We start from the raw sequence: 15,574 nt of genomic DNA, 5'->3' as shown, positions 1-15,574 counted from the left end.
AATGGATGGAGGCCCTCAATTTCTGGCATGACATCAGGGCCATATCTCTTGACATATCTTGAGCTTTCGATACAGTCTGGCATCCCGACCTGCTCTCCAAACTGTCTGTCTATGGAATCCAAAGCCATCTCCGCTATTGGATTACTGACATCCTCCACTCTCAACAGAACCCTTTCTTCTACTCTCCATGTCAAGGTTCTACTCTCCAAGTACCCCAAGGAGGTGTTCTCGGCCCCATCTTATTGCTAATCTTCATCTATGATAAACCCTCTTTATAGCTGACTCCAATCTCTGCCGTGTCATCGCTCATCCTTCTGATAGATAGGCAGGCAGCAGCCTTTTCCCTCTCCTCAGACTTTGACAAAATCACAATCTGATGAAACACTTGGAATACGTCATTCAGTTCTGAGGAATCGCTGTCTGTCTCTGTCTGTCTCTGTCTGTGTCTGTCTCTGTCTGTCTCTGTCTGTCTGTCTGTCTCTGTCTGTCTGTCTCTGTCTGTCTCTGTCTGTCTGTCTCTGTCTGTCTGTCTCTGTCTGTCTGTCTGTCTCTGTCTGTCTGTCTGTCTGTCTCTGTCTGTCTGTCTGTCTCTCTCTTGGCCGTTTTGTATGCTGGTCGTACTGCCATGGCGTCTGCTTGTGGAGGCCTGCGAGTGCTCTGTGTTGGTGCTTCCTTCCGCACCCCCGTTCACCCCTCTGTGTCCTGTGTCTGTTTGTGGTTTTTTTTTCTTTTTCCCCGTGATTCCCATATATGTTGAGACAGGAGAGAGAGAGCCGGAGAGCACAGGGCGATTGCTGGTAAGGGTTCGTCGATTTTGGGCGTCGCCCTATCGGTGTTTGCCCTTTCATCTTAAACCTCTATTTCCTTTTTTTCCTTTCGTTTATCTTTCCTTCAGCTTGTTTTGTTGCCCCCCCATTTTTTCCCGAAGTTAGGGAAATCGGAGCGGTCTATTTACTTCCCATCCCCGGAGTTTGGGTAGGGAAGATTATATTATATATTCACTCTCCCCGAGTCGGAGAGGGGTTGTAAGTGCAGCTGTTCCAGCATGGCAGCTGCACTGTCTCGATTTATGGCTTTTCAGAGCCTGACCCGTAAGAACGGGTTCTTTTGTGTACCTCCGGAACGTGAGGTTAGTGTCGAGGACTTTGTCCTCGCGACCGGTCGTGTTGTCGGGATCGACAAGGTTGTTGCCGCTTTGCGGATGAACAAGCGGATCGTTATTTTTCTGTCCGACACGGATTGTGTCCCACAAATTGTCGAACAGGGTTTGACAATCGATCCAGGTTTATTTGTTATGGTTTCCCCACTTGATAGCCCAGCAATAAAAGTCGTGATATCCAATTGCCCCCCATTTGTATCCGACGATGTATTAATTAAAGAGTTATCCCGATATGGTACCATCGTGTCTCGTATCTCCATGATTCCCTTCGGGTCACAGAACAACGATTTAAGACACGTGGTCTCATTCCGGTGGCAAGTGTTTATGATTTTAAAAGATTCCCAGAAGGATTTAAACCTTATAGTAAAATTAAAGCATCAACAGAATGAATATACAGTTTACGTGTCCACCAACGTTTTGAAATGTTTTGGTTGCGGACAATTTGGGCATGTTAAGCATGACTGTCCCCGAAAAGAGAACTCTCCACAAGTACAACCTCCCCTCCGAACTGGGAATAAGCAAGCCCCCCACCTTCCCACCTCCGATCCAAACCCTTCCACCACCGACCCAAGCCTTCCCACCACCGAACCAAGCCTTCCCGCCACCGACCCAAGCCTTCCCACCACCGACCCAAGCCCTCCCACCACCGACCCAAGCCTTCCCACCACCGACCCAAGCCCTCCCACCACCGACCCAAGCCCTCCCACCACCGACCCAAGCCTTCCCACCACTGAACCAAGCCTTCCCACCACCGACCCAAGCCTTCCCGCCACTGAACCAAGCCTTCCCGCCACCGAACCAAGCCTTCCCGCCACCGAACCAAGCCCTCCCACCACCGACCCAAGCCTTCCCACCACCGACCCAAGCCCTCCCACCACCGACCCAAGCCTTCCCACCACTGAACCAAGCCTTCCCACCACCGAACCAAGCCTTCCCACCACCGAACCAAGCCTTCCCGCCACCGACCCAAGCCTTCCCACCACCGACCCAAGCCCTCCCACCACCGACCCAAGCCTTCCCACCACCGACCCAAGCCCTCCCACCACCGACCTAAGCCTTCCCACAACCGACCCAAGCCCTCCCACCACCGACCCAAGCCTTCCCATCACCGACCCAAGCCCTCCCACCACCGACCCAAGCCTTCCAACCACCGATCCAAGCATCCCCGCCATACCCCCCTCCCTTCCCCTTGAAACGCCCCCCCCCCTCTACTGCAGGAACTAATTGCAGCCATCTCTTGTCAATAATAGACCTCACCCCCCAGGCGACATCGTTAAATCACAGCTTGTTTCCTGCTACAACTGATCCTATCTCTCTCTCCGAGGTAGCCGATGGAAATCCTCCCCCGATGATTACGTCCTCCCTCCCCCCCCCCCCCCCCCCCATCTCCCCCCAATCCCCTGCAATCTCTCCCCACTAACCAGGACGAGTTTCAATTAGTCTGCCCAAAAGGATAAAGACATTTGCAAACAACAGATGAAAACGGTCATCTCTTTAAAAAAACCCACAACTGAAAAACGACAGCCCCTCCCCCCTGCCCCAGATTTGTCCCTCGTCACAGAAAATCGTTTCTCGGTATTGGAGGACATAGATGTGGATGAATTATCGCCCTTGTCTACTGACCTAGAAACTGATATGGTTGATCCGCAAAAATTAGTACCTCCCCCTCCCCTCCCCTGAAGATGGCTCATTTCTCTGCCTCCCCATCCCCTCCCTCTATGGACTTTGCCCCATCCGATAATGTGGAGGGATGTGATGACGGTGAGGAAGTAAATGATGAAAACCAGTATGACACATCATCTGAGCCATCTGATATAGATAACTCTGTTAGTGAATATGGCGGCCTTAAGGAAGAAGGAACCCCTCCAATCCCTCCCTCTGAGATAAAAAGGTTTCTGAGATAAAAGGGCACATTCCGAAAAAGGAATGTTGTTATAGGAACCTTTTTTCCGGAGCTACCTGATTTTATACATTCCGCTAGATTGATGGTAAAACGGCCCCATGTTTTTTATTTCAATTCCTCCCAACGTCACCGGTTAAAGAAGTGTATACAAAAAGCTAAGAATGAACTGCTATCAAAACATTGAGTGGTTGTCACTCCTCCATGTGTTTGTGATGAGTTTTTCGATTTGTAGCTTGAATATTAACGGAGGATGTAGCTCTGTCCGTAAAGTTCAAGTAAGGGATTTTTTTATTACAGAAGAAAGTTGACATTGCCCTTTTACAAGAGACCCATGCCAACGACTGCTGTGTCGCAGAGTGGTGTAGGCTCTTCCCTGGCCTTTCCTTTTTTAGTAACAGTGACTCCCGTAAAGGTGGTATCGCAATAATTCTAGCCCTTCCTTTTCACCTTCATTGCTTAAATTTAACGAAATACAAAAGGGATCTCTAGCATCCCTAGAATTCCACTATTGTGGAAAATTTTATACTATTTTTAATATCTATGCCCCAAGTATGCCTGTAGCTCGGCGAGATTTTTAAAATAACCTTGGGACACACCTAACTTCCCTCGACAGCCAAAATGCCCGAAAAGACCAAGACAATCATGTTTGTATTGGTGGAGATTTTAATTGCACCCTCCAACCCCAGCTAGACAGGAACAGTGCAGAGCCCCATCCTCCCTCCACAACCCCCCTCACCAAATTTTTAAAACAAATGAATTTCACAGATATATGGTGGTTACAGCACCCATCAATCAGGCAATACACATGGTGTCGATGCATTCAGAATAATATTGTACTTGCTCACTTGGACAAGTTTTATGTTAATCCTCCACTTGAACGCCTTGTTCTGTCATCCCAAATTTGCCCATCAGGATTCTCGGACCACAGCGCAACATTTCTCAAAATTTCTGCCCCCTGCCCGAAACACAAGAGTGCTTTTTGGAAATTTAATAATAATTTACTTGATGATAGTACCTTAAAGGACTTTTTTCTGGAAATTTGGAATATCCTGGTTGCCTCCCAAGGGAATTTCCCAAACCTCAGACAATGGTGGGATAATGCCAAAACGCACATCAGACTGTTCTGCCAACAATATTGTGCGTATGGTGTTCAAGACGAAAAAGAACCCACAACCTTACTTGAAGATGAAATCCTGGAATTACAGGAACAGCTCCAGGGAACTGCAAGTGTGAGCTACCAGGAAATGAGGCAGCTAATTTATGGAAAAACGGCCTTACTGAATTCCATATCTGAAAGGCGAGCACAAAATGCTTTATTGCGCCTGAAGATGAGGTACATACACGACTTTGATGCTCCAACCAAATTCTTCTTCAGCCTTAAAAGGGGGGCCTCTTCGTCAGTGATTACACGCTTGCTGCATGATGGGGAACTCCTTTATGAAGATGGCAGCATCAGGGAATGTGCCCGGAAACATTTTAAACAACGGTTTATGCGGCATGACATTAACCAGGAGGCAATATCTGAACTTATTTCTAACCTTCCAACATTGGCGGAGGATCAGAAGCAGCAGTTGGAGGATCCTCTTAGTTTACCTGAGCTCACCGCTGCCTTGAAGGCCTTGGAACCCGATAAAGCCCCTGGACTGGATGGGCTGACTAGCGAATTTTTCCAGTGTTTTTGGGACGCCATTGAATGAATGTTTAGAGGACGGACAACTGCCGTGGAGTTGCCGGAGAGCAGTCACCACTTTAATTCCGAAGAAAGCGGACACTCAACTTATAGAGAATTGGCGTCCTATTTCTGTTTTATGTACGGATTATAAAATTTTAGCCAAAGCCTTGTCTAATCGAATGAAACCTTTTATGAATGTACTAATAGGAGAACATCAATCCTTTTGTATCCCTGGACGTACTATTTTTAATAATGTCTTTCTTATCCGTGATACCATTCGGTTTTGTAACAATCTTAACAAGAATGTTGGTCTGTTTTTCATTGACCAAGGAAAAGCCTTTGATTGTATTGACCACATGTGCCTTTTTAGAGTTTTGGAGAATTTTGGTTTTGGGCCTATTTTTATCTCATATGTTAGGCTTTTGTATTGTAATATATCCAGTATTCTTAAAAGTAATCAAGTATTGTGTAGCCCATTGCTGTGCAACGGGGAGTACAGCAAGGTTGCCCGCTATCTGGACTTTTATACTCTCTTGCCATCGAACCACTTCTGCTCCAATTACGTACGCACATTTCTGGCTTCACTGGATCAATTCTTACCACACCGCTAAAAGTCTCTGCTTATGCAGATGATGTTTGTATTTATGGAAAAAATAATGCTGATGTCACTGCGGTGGCTCAGGCATTAAAGACATTGTCAGGCTTGTTCAGGCCAGGTGAACTGGAAGAAGAGTGAAGCCCTTTGGATAGGACCTGGAGATTGCCCGCCAATTGTCCTGCCAGAAGGAGTGAACTGGCAGAAAAATGGCATCAAATACCTCGGTATTTCCCTAGGAGACAACACCTTTGAGCAGCAGAACTGGGTCGGATTACCGGACAAGGTAATGGCAAAACCAGCCCGTTGGAAAGGACTTCTTTCTCATCTTTCTTACCGCGGAAGAACTCTTGTCATTAACAATCTTGTCGCCTCTATGCTATGGCATAAGATGATATGCCTACAACCGCCCGGGAGCCTTCTTATCACATTCCAAAAGAGCATTGTCGATTTTTTCTGGAGTGGGAAACACTGGCTCCAACCCACCGTGGCATACTTACCACTTACTGAAGGTGGCCAAGGTCTCATTGACATCCGCAGTCGGATTATGGTCTTCGGGCTTCATATCGTTCGCCAACTTAAATATGGAGATGAAGCCCTACTCTGGAGGCCTCTGGCTAACTGCATATTGCAGCTTACATGCAAGCTGGGCTACTGCCGATAACTTTTCTTGATGAACCCTCATCAAATCGATTTATCCTTGCTGCCCACCTTTTACCAAGGGGTGATGAACGCCTGGCAAGCCCTGTCCTTTTCCCGTGAAATGGCAACATACAACATGGAAATGTTGTTGAATGAACCCCTATGCTACAACCCCTTCCTGGAAAACAGCTTAAATAATAGGGGACTCGTTCAACGTTTTGTTGATGCCAGGCTGCTGTGAGTAAAAGACCTCATTACAGTCTGGGAGCTGCTGGTTGAGTGCTGCTGCTGTGGCACAAAAAACTGGAATAAAATCTGTCAGGATCATCTCTCGGTTCCTTCAAGGGATATCCACAACGTATCGTAGTACCTGCGAGGAACTTGGACCTTCCCCCGAGGAAACAACAGGTGACTTCCCTGAACTCCTTGTCTTCAGCCCGCCACTCAATCTGTCCCCTGGCCTGAACAGCCCTGATGATACTGCATTATCCCTTCCTTCCTTTCCAAAGAAAACTTTGTACAACGCGTACGTTAAAATTTTATATGCAAAAACATTTTCTGAGCACCCGAGGCTCCGATGGCGGGATTTTTAACCAGAAATATCCCCCAACTGTCCCAATTGGCGAAGTTTTTATCTCTTGCCTACTCCAAAGTATGTTGGAGATATTCAATGGAAGCTTGTACACTGGATTTTACCTTATAATGTTTTACTGAACCGGTTTTCTACTGCCAATTCTAATCTGTGCTCTTTCTGTGCATCTGTTGAAACTTTATCGCATATATACCTTGAATGTGAACGATTGCAACCTCTTTTTACCTTTCTCCAGGAACGCTTTGTGAAACTCGGTTCTCTCTTCAATTACAATGTTTTTATTTATGGTGTTTTCGGACCGTCTTCCCTTAGGAATGTGGTTTTAATGAACTTTTTAATTGGTCAGGCCAAGTTTGCAACTTACAAGTCCAGGAAGAAAAAATGGGAAACGTTTCTGGTTCTTCATATGATGTACTGCTCACCTTTAAGGCTCTTGTAAGTGCAAGATTAAAGCTGGAGTACCGTTTTTTAAAATGAACAAGAATTTAACATGTTTTAAAGAAAAGTGGGTTTTTAATGATGTCATATGCAAACTTGATGATGATGATTTGATAATAATTTCTCCTTGAGACCATTTTAGTTATTGTGGTTTTTTTTCTTTGTGACTGTACATAACTGATCCTTTTCACTGTTGTAATAAAAGGAAGAAAGTCAGTCTCTCTCTCTCTCTCTCTCTCTCTCTCTCTGAAAATACTGCATGGCAAATGCACTTCCACTTTCTCAACAACCCTCTCAAAGAGGTTCAGTCACTCAAACTCTTGGGTCTCACTCACAGCCGTGATCTCTCTTGGGCGGGCCACGTTTTAGAGTTGGCCTCCAAAGCCAGATGCTGACTGGGCTTCCTCAATCATACAAAGCCCTTTCTTGGCACACCTGAGCAACTATCCACCTGCAAGGCTTTGCTCCACAGCTTGATGGAGTTTTGCTCTCCTCTCTGTGCTGGCTCCACTGGCTCACATTTTGCTCGGCTTGACAGCGTGGAAACCAAGGCTTTCAAGATCATTGGAATCTCTTGCGATCAAGCCGAGTCTACGGGCCTTTCACTTTGCCATTGCCGACAGGTTGGTGGTCTCTCTGCCTTCTTCCGCCTCATTTCTGGTCTTACACCCTCTTCCCTATCCGTGCTGTCCCCCCTATGTAGCTGTACGACGCACGTGGACCACCAGCTACTCCCTCCAAGTGAAACTGCCTAAATCCAGAAGCACTGCTCACCTCCACTCATTTCTTCCTCTTTTTCTCCATCTGTGGTACCACCTTCCACACGTCCTTCAATCTCATTCTTCCCCCCAGGTCTTCCAGACAGCTATTCCCCACCCATCTCAAGTCGACCCTCACCCAAAATCATTATCTTACCCAAAATTATTACCCTCACCCAAAATATATGTATGAAGTGAGTGAATTATCATATCAGTGAATAATTATCATACCTGCTAATGCACTCTTGCACCACTGGGCAGAATATCTTGAAAACCGGATGCTATTGGCGTGTGCATGGGAACGTTATACGAAGTCGGCTGGCAACCTTCAACTTAAAGTCCCCTCCCCCACTCCACCCCACACCTGCCATTCCCATCGTGAGTGGGTGTTTCTGGCAAATATATAATTTTGGCTTGTAATTGTAGTAAAATGGGTCTTGCTGTTTGAGAGCCTGATAGACATGTGGCACACTGATTGGGTAAGTTTTGCCACAACAAATGTAAACGTGAGAGCATGGATAAACCACATAAATTGGCATCCCACTTCTCCAAATTATGTATTTACTAACTCACTCAAAACCAGGCGATCGGGTGCATTTGTTTGTTTGTGCTGCTGTTTTCAAGCCAATGGATTTAAGTCACCACAATCAGAGTAAAATGTTGTCTTATTTTTCAAGCAGAGAAGTACTCAACTCCTCTGCATCACAAAAAGTGTTAAACTAAGTTGAATTATCATTAAAAAGCAGTTATTTATTTACAGATGGAATTTTGTTGTTGATGCTGACGGAATAAGAGCCAGATTTTTGAAACCACACTGTCAAACCATACTTTTAAAAGTAACGGATGGACAACAACTGTCAAACACAGCATTTCAAAGTGGAACTGCAAGTGGTGTTGAAAGCAAATTCTGGCTTGCAACCAACCACAATTTATGCACAGCAATTTAACTTGTCAAACAACAGCTAAGTGCTTTAACATGCTAGCAGATTGAGACTTTTGCACTTGCTGGATGAAAGCCATTATTTTAACGTTGGTAAAAGATATTTCCAAAATAACTTGCTGTAATACACCTTTGAGAATATATATATACATCAGGAGGTTCATTCTTTCGTCAAAATTTCTCTTTTGATTGTGTGTAAAGCTGTATGCTGTTCAGAAAGCAATGCCTCATTAAAACAGATTTGAGTAGTTAAACCTAAAGCAATTGTTGATGCAGTCAAAGAAAATCATGACCCCTTTAACCTCCTCAATTAAATCACCCACTCCCCCCCTCTTCTCCAGAGTGCTTTCATTCCCCCCTCCTTCTCCCCTGCCTCTCCCTCTAGCGAAGTGGCATAACCCTCCGTGGAAAGGCTAACTCCCCTCCCCAAAGATCACATGGTATATATTGTATAAGGGGAACAGTTTTGTCCCAAGGAACTAAACCCGTTCTCGCTGGAGATAAAATCCGCAGGATGGGCTTTGAGCAAGAAGTGACTTGGCACACCCAATGTACTATCTGTACTTTGGCCAACTCTCTGGCTGTAACCTCATACTGCTTGTCCAGAAAGGATTCGCCTTAACCGACTCACTACACGATTACGTGGTGGTCTTTTATGGCCTACCTAAGTCACATAATGGCATCGTGGGCATTCAGAATGATGATTCTTCAAAGGATCGTCCAAGGCCTGTCTAACACATTCACATTTTCATTCAAGCTCATTACTTTCTTCTCACTTTCTAGCATACTCACCTTTCCCATTTATCTTGCACTTAGAGGCCATGTTTAAGGGCAATTACTAAGCAAAGAAATAGCATAAGTTCACGATAGTGAGACGAGAGGTGCTGAGGTTCGGGAACCATTGTAAGGTGGAAGGACCAGGAGGGATGGGTGCCCAGAGTGGTGTGCCCACACTGCGCAGGCAAACCAAATACAGTACTGTACAGCATCAACATCAACGTGCATCAGTGGGTGGGGAAGTGACACTTGGGTATGGTGATGAGGGCTCACAAATTCGAGAATACGATAAGTCGATGGATCATGAACTACGAATTGGTATACATCTACCAATTCGTGAATTCGTGGAACTTGCGAATACAAAGGGTTTACTTATTTTAATAGAACTAAAAATCCACATCTATGTAAAATCTACGTGCAGGGAATTTGCCGAGGCCACCAGCATGAGATGGCCAATCTATTTCCAAAAACGCCATGGGATCTTTAACGTCCAAAGGGCAACCGAGTTTGCATCCTCATCCAAAGGATGGCGTGCTCCGAGATACAGCACCCGCTGCTATAACTGCATCAGAATGGCAGGTTCCCATTATATTCGATTTTCTGCCACCATAATGGTCGGTTCCAATTACATATTCAGGGTGTTGTGATTGGTTTTAAGTACTGCGTCGGTACGTCTGGGGGTGTGGCTTTGGAGGTTGCTTGCTTCTCACTTAAAACCATGTCCATGTCGTACCCGACCTCCTGGTCGAGCAGATGCTTTTGAAAAGCATCATGTGGTGTGCTCGCAACAATTAACTCGATAATCCGTTCCGAGAGTTCTGCTTCGGAGAAATTGCACAACGTTCCCTTCCGCCGGCATCGGTTGACAAAATCATCAATGGACTCTCCTTCTTGCTGCCGGGATCTCATCATTTCCAGCCGGTGAATCCGAAATTTTACATGAATGTCCAACTGATCCTCGAATAATTTATATAATTTATCCGGATCCTTTTTATCATCCTCACTCAGAGTCGATGCATTGATCCGCCGCAGTCCTTCGTCTCCCACAGCAATCTGAATATTGATGGCCTGTCTGGCTTTACCATCAATGCCCTCGTCCGACAGCACCAAGTTCATTCGTTGCTTGAACAAAATGAATGTCTACGCCAGCTCCAAGCTGGACCAGTCCATTGTCGGGAACTTCACCATGTTGAAAAAACACGGAACGTGCCACCGCGGTAATCCGCCAAGGTCCAAAGTCCAAATTCAGGAAAGAAAAGAAAACCAAAAGTCAAACTTCTTGTTGATCTTCAAGATCCCACCACTGCCACCATGTAGTAAGTTCAGGACTCTCCTTGAATCAGTTGTTTATTAAAGACTATACCAATCAAGACTATTATTAAAGACTTGAATCAAGGAACGTGGAGACCAGATGGCGAAGCAATACAACAGAGCGGCTGGGCCGGAATTACCTGAATTGGCTATTGGACATTGGGTTCGGATTCTGAACAAGGACACGCACTAATGGTACCCCGGGAAAGTTGTGGCTCGCTGAAACGAACCCCGCTCTTATATAGTGCAGACGCCTAACGGGACGCGTCTTCGAAGAACCAGGACACACTTGCGTGAACTTCATCCACCCAATTGTTGCGCCAATTGGAAGGACGAACAGACCCAAACCAACACATCAAAGTCTACTAACTGCTCGACGCGCACATTTCAACAATGACGATTCAGCAATGGAAACTAACGGCTGCTCCAGATCCAAGGATGACAAGAGTGCCGAGATAACAAGGCCGGGCAACAAGGCCAAGACAACAAGGCCGGACAACTCTCCGTACTCGACCAGATCAGGCCGTGTGATTCGAAAACCATCGAGATATTGTGATGGTGAATAACAACCATCAGAAATCAGCCCTTGTAACGTTAGTGCAGAGACAATCCGTTGATTGGAATGATTCTGTTTTCGCTAATCACACCGAGCAGTATTTACATTTTGGTTAAGAGTTATAACAGTAACCCCAGATCCCATCTATGTGTGGTTCAAGTTGTGTCTGATTGTGTTTATTGTTTTGATTTAGTTTAGTAGTGTTTTGTTGCATACAAACATAATAAGTTCAATGAAAGGGAGATGTTGTGATCGGTACTACGTACTGCGTAGTGACGTCTGGGGGCGTGGCTTTGGTGGTTGCTTGCTGTTCGTCATGATGGCGGTCTTTTTATGTGAGGGCTTGGTATCGTCTTTAATAAACAACTCGATTCAAGGAGAGTCCTCAGCGTAATACACAGGGAACGAACCAAGGCCAACGTCTCAATGGCGAGCACACTGGTAACCGAGTTATATGACTGTCACACAGAGTTTTGGACAACCCTGACATAGGGCATAATGTATGTCATCAGATACATGAGCTTAAAGTTACGAAGCAGGACCTGTGTGCTCAGACAATGCACCACCAAAGACACAGTTGTAGCAGCTATCATTACGATTGGTGTTTGTTGGTAGTGCTCCCAAGCAATAAATTTTCACGATGCTGCGCTACATTTAATTTTTTTATATGCAGCAGCTGTAACAAGCAATAAGTATATTAGCACATTCCAGCATTTCAAAATTACTTATGAATGCTTTTTCCATTCAGTAAGGTAACCTCATGTGTTTGCCAAGCTGACGGCTCAACATAGTTATCGACTGAAAGAGAGTGTCCCTATGAGCCATGGGAGTCCACCCAGTGATAGCAACAACATTATATCCCTGATAGCATCAACATCCCTGATAGCAACATTAGACGTTGACCAGCATTTCAACACAAAGTATATGCTGAAGTACCACAGCATAAAGGTGAGTAAGCAACAATCAATGAAGTGTTGGTAGGTGTTGGGGTTTGGAATATGAGAAAGAATGAATCTATGACCTGGTGGTGAAGTGAAAACTTGAATCAACTAGAACAGCACTCGGTAGAGCGCATTCCTCCGCCAGGCTGAACAATTTATGTTTTCTATCCCACTGATAGCCCGGATCTGGATTCGGACCTGAACCAAAATCTAATTGGCTTGTTCTTGTCACCTAACCAACTCGTCCACCAAGTTTATTAATAACTCGTCCATAACTTTTTTTAATATCATGTTATATATTGCTTTTCACTCGAGCTCTCAATGGTGAAGAATCACTTAAAAATTAAACAATTCTTGTAGCCAAATCCATAATTAGATCTTCACCAAAATCGAAAGGATTAGTCCTTTTCACACACACAACCGGTCCACCAAGTTTCGTCCAAATCCATCCACAACTTTTTGAGATATCCTGTTGACAAACAAACAAAAAGACAAACAGACAGAGGTGAAAACAAACTCCATCCACCTTCGGTGGCAGAGGTAAAAAGATCAAGATGAAGGCAAAATACAAAGAAAGGGGGATGCATGAGAGAAGAGGAAAAATGAAGTAAGAAGTGTAATGGATGAGGTGAGAAGGAACACGTCAAAACAAATTTCCAAGAAAACAAGCATTCTGAGTATTGCGCTGCAATACATGTCCCCTACTGGCATTGGGTAGCACTGTCATAGAAGACAGTATTATGACTTACCGCACTCCAAATTATAGTCCGGAAAACTGTTGAGGAAATTACCAAAGTTCAAAGTGCCATAACTTTGTCAAAAATGACCGAAACGTCGTGAAGTTCGAACTTGATCTGTAACTTATCATGACAAAACCATGTACCAAGTTTGAAATCATTAGCATTAAGAGTTTAGGAAAAAAGTCCGGAAAGCTGTTCTTTGCGTGACGGACTGACAGACTGACAGACGGAGGGACGGAGTGTAAACCTATAGTCCCGTAGGGTGTACACCGGTAGGGGACTAATAATGCAGGAAACAGGCTCGAGTGGTTTGTGACACAAAGTCAATGCCGCCCTTCACTAGGAGAGGCAAAGGAGCTTACCATTAGCTTTATTTTTCAACAACAGTGCGATTTGGGTGGAACTATTTTTTCATAGGTAGGGGTTGAGTGATGAAAACGAAGGGTTGCCCAGAGTGCATCAAAACAAAATGTGGGCTCACATTAAGTACAGGCTCGATCCGGAAGAGCATGTACATTATTTGTCCTATAATGATATTAGTGAGCCAGCTGGGTTATTAATCACCAATGCATTAATGAATTCTCCCAGGGTGAGCTGGATTTTACAGAAGCTTAAAATCCAAACCTTTATAGTGGCATTCATTCAGCTGAATTGAAATTCACAACCTCTGCAATTCCAATCTAGTACAATCGTCGCCAGGCAACGGCTATCACTGGGAATTTCTAGTAATAAAGACTCTCTCTCCCTGTGCCCCATTTTTCCTTAACCAAAGAGCTTACCTTGAGGCGCCAGAGCGGATAAGCAGACTCAGGCTCTCGTTTGAAGAAACGTGCCGTTTTGGTTCCTGCACTGAGCATGAACTCAGCTGGAAGTCCCTGCGTTTGTGAGATGTATCGGATCTGCAAAGACACAGCCCAGGGAAATGCAGGCAACCACAATTTGTCAGCAGGTGCAAAAAGGAACAGACTGTGGAGTTAGGTTGTCCACCTGACTCAGTTTTACTATTTGCTCAATGGAACGAATGTCATAGCTTGGTTGTGAATGTAAAACTGTTTTTAGGGATGATAATGTGCACCACTCAAACGATTCACAAACTTCATGGAATTTTTGTTATCAATTAATGCTGGCATATAGTGTTAGCCTTGAAAACGGTGACATATTTGACAAGAATCAGAACCACAGGCCTCACCTGGTCATATTCCGAAGCACCTGGGTATAAAGGCCAGCCCAGAAAGAGTTCAGCAATAACGCAGCCCAAAGACCACATGTCGATAGCTTCACAAAAAGGAAGCCCCAGTATTATCTCAGGTGCTCTGCATGAAAATGTGACAACCAAATATAGTCAGAAACTGACGGAAAAGTCTTTCATCTGCTGCAAACTGATCTGTATGAATGATCGTTTTAAGGCCATTTTCCCCGCTAGAGCGGGGGTTAGCCTTGCGGGCCCCATGACAATCATGGTTCCCTGTTTGAGGCAATGTTTTTATGGCCGGATGCCCTTCCTGACGCCAACCCTTGGTCACGCTCCTACGATGCGCAGGGATACGGTGTACCTATTCTAAACCGGGGTACACACCGGGATCATTCATCCCAGCAAGCTGGTACTCAATTTGCCAACCTCGGAAGGATGACAGGCTGAGTCAACCCCCCTGGCGGTAATTCAGCGATCGACCGGGATTCGAACCCAGGATCCTAGGATCCCAAGCCGGCACCCTAACCGCTAAGCCAACACCACGCTAAGCATCTGTATATATAATCCATTTGTCATACCTTGCTCCTCTCACCTCAACATTTCTGTCTATAAGTTAACCAATTAGCCAAACACTCTGCCGACTCATATCTAGGTTTTTGCACCAGGAAGCTTTATAGTACAAAGAACACTTTTTATTGAAGACCTACACAAAAATCTGAGAAGTAAGTTACATAAGCTGGCTTAAATTTGATTACCTTATTACAGTGTGCAATACTGATGGAGGAACTTGCACATGTTATACTTAGCAAGCAATTAAACAGGAGATCTGGGATTAGAACTTCCCTACAAAATTAGGCTGCACTTACTTAATTAACTAACATTCAAAGGATGTTCAAAGATGAGAAAAAAAATAATCAGAAGGTACAAAGCATCACGATTTAAATGGCCGCATGAAACATGCCCTTTCACACATGAACCTCAGGACTGGCAGCGTGTGAAAGATTCCAGATTCCACAGCAAACCATTTGGAACCCCAGCAGGTGGCATTTCCTATGTGCATACGGCTCAATCCCATTCCTCCAAACTAACACCCCGACCGTTCCACCCTACCCTCATCCTCGAATGCCTGTGGGATCGCAAGTTGCTTCACATTTCATCCCGACATCAAAATTCCTCAGGCTCTGTGAGCTTGAGCTGCTGGTATTTAAGCACTCAAGCATTCAATCGGGGTGTAAGAGGGACACATTTAAGCTGCATTTATGTAGGGTGAAGGGGGGGGACATGACTTCAGGACATGACTGCAATCAACAAAGCACCTGAGGTGGAAATATGGTACATGTCCAGAGCTTATCAAAAAG

The 15,574-nt window shown here is 45.1% G+C and overlaps 1 protein-coding gene across 2 annotated transcripts in view; it reads right to left on the bottom strand.

The window, feature by feature from the left end:
- LOC137427970 (homeodomain-interacting protein kinase 2-like) overlaps positions 1 to 15,574 on the bottom strand; it is a 262,675-nt gene that overhangs the window by 125,946 nt on the left and 121,155 nt on the right. For both annotated transcript variants that reach the window (XM_078776683.1, XM_078776686.1), the window contains exons 3-4: positions 14,214 to 14,337; positions 13,804 to 13,923 (exon numbers count right to left, since the gene is read on the bottom strand). In XM_078776683.1, the coding sequence (XP_078632809.1) occupies positions 13,804 to 13,923; positions 14,214 to 14,337 (244 nt within the window). The remainder of the gene's footprint in view (positions 1 to 13,803; positions 13,924 to 14,213; positions 14,338 to 15,574) is intronic.

This window comes from Myxine glutinosa, chromosome 1 (assembly GCF_964187855.1).
Source record: "Myxine glutinosa chromosome 1, kmMyxGlut1.1, whole genome shotgun sequence".
NCBI lineage: Eukaryota > Metazoa > Chordata > Myxini > Myxiniformes > Myxinidae > Myxine > Myxine glutinosa.
The sequence above is the reverse complement of the archived record's forward strand: the minus strand, read 5'-3'. Positions and strand labels throughout refer to the sequence as shown.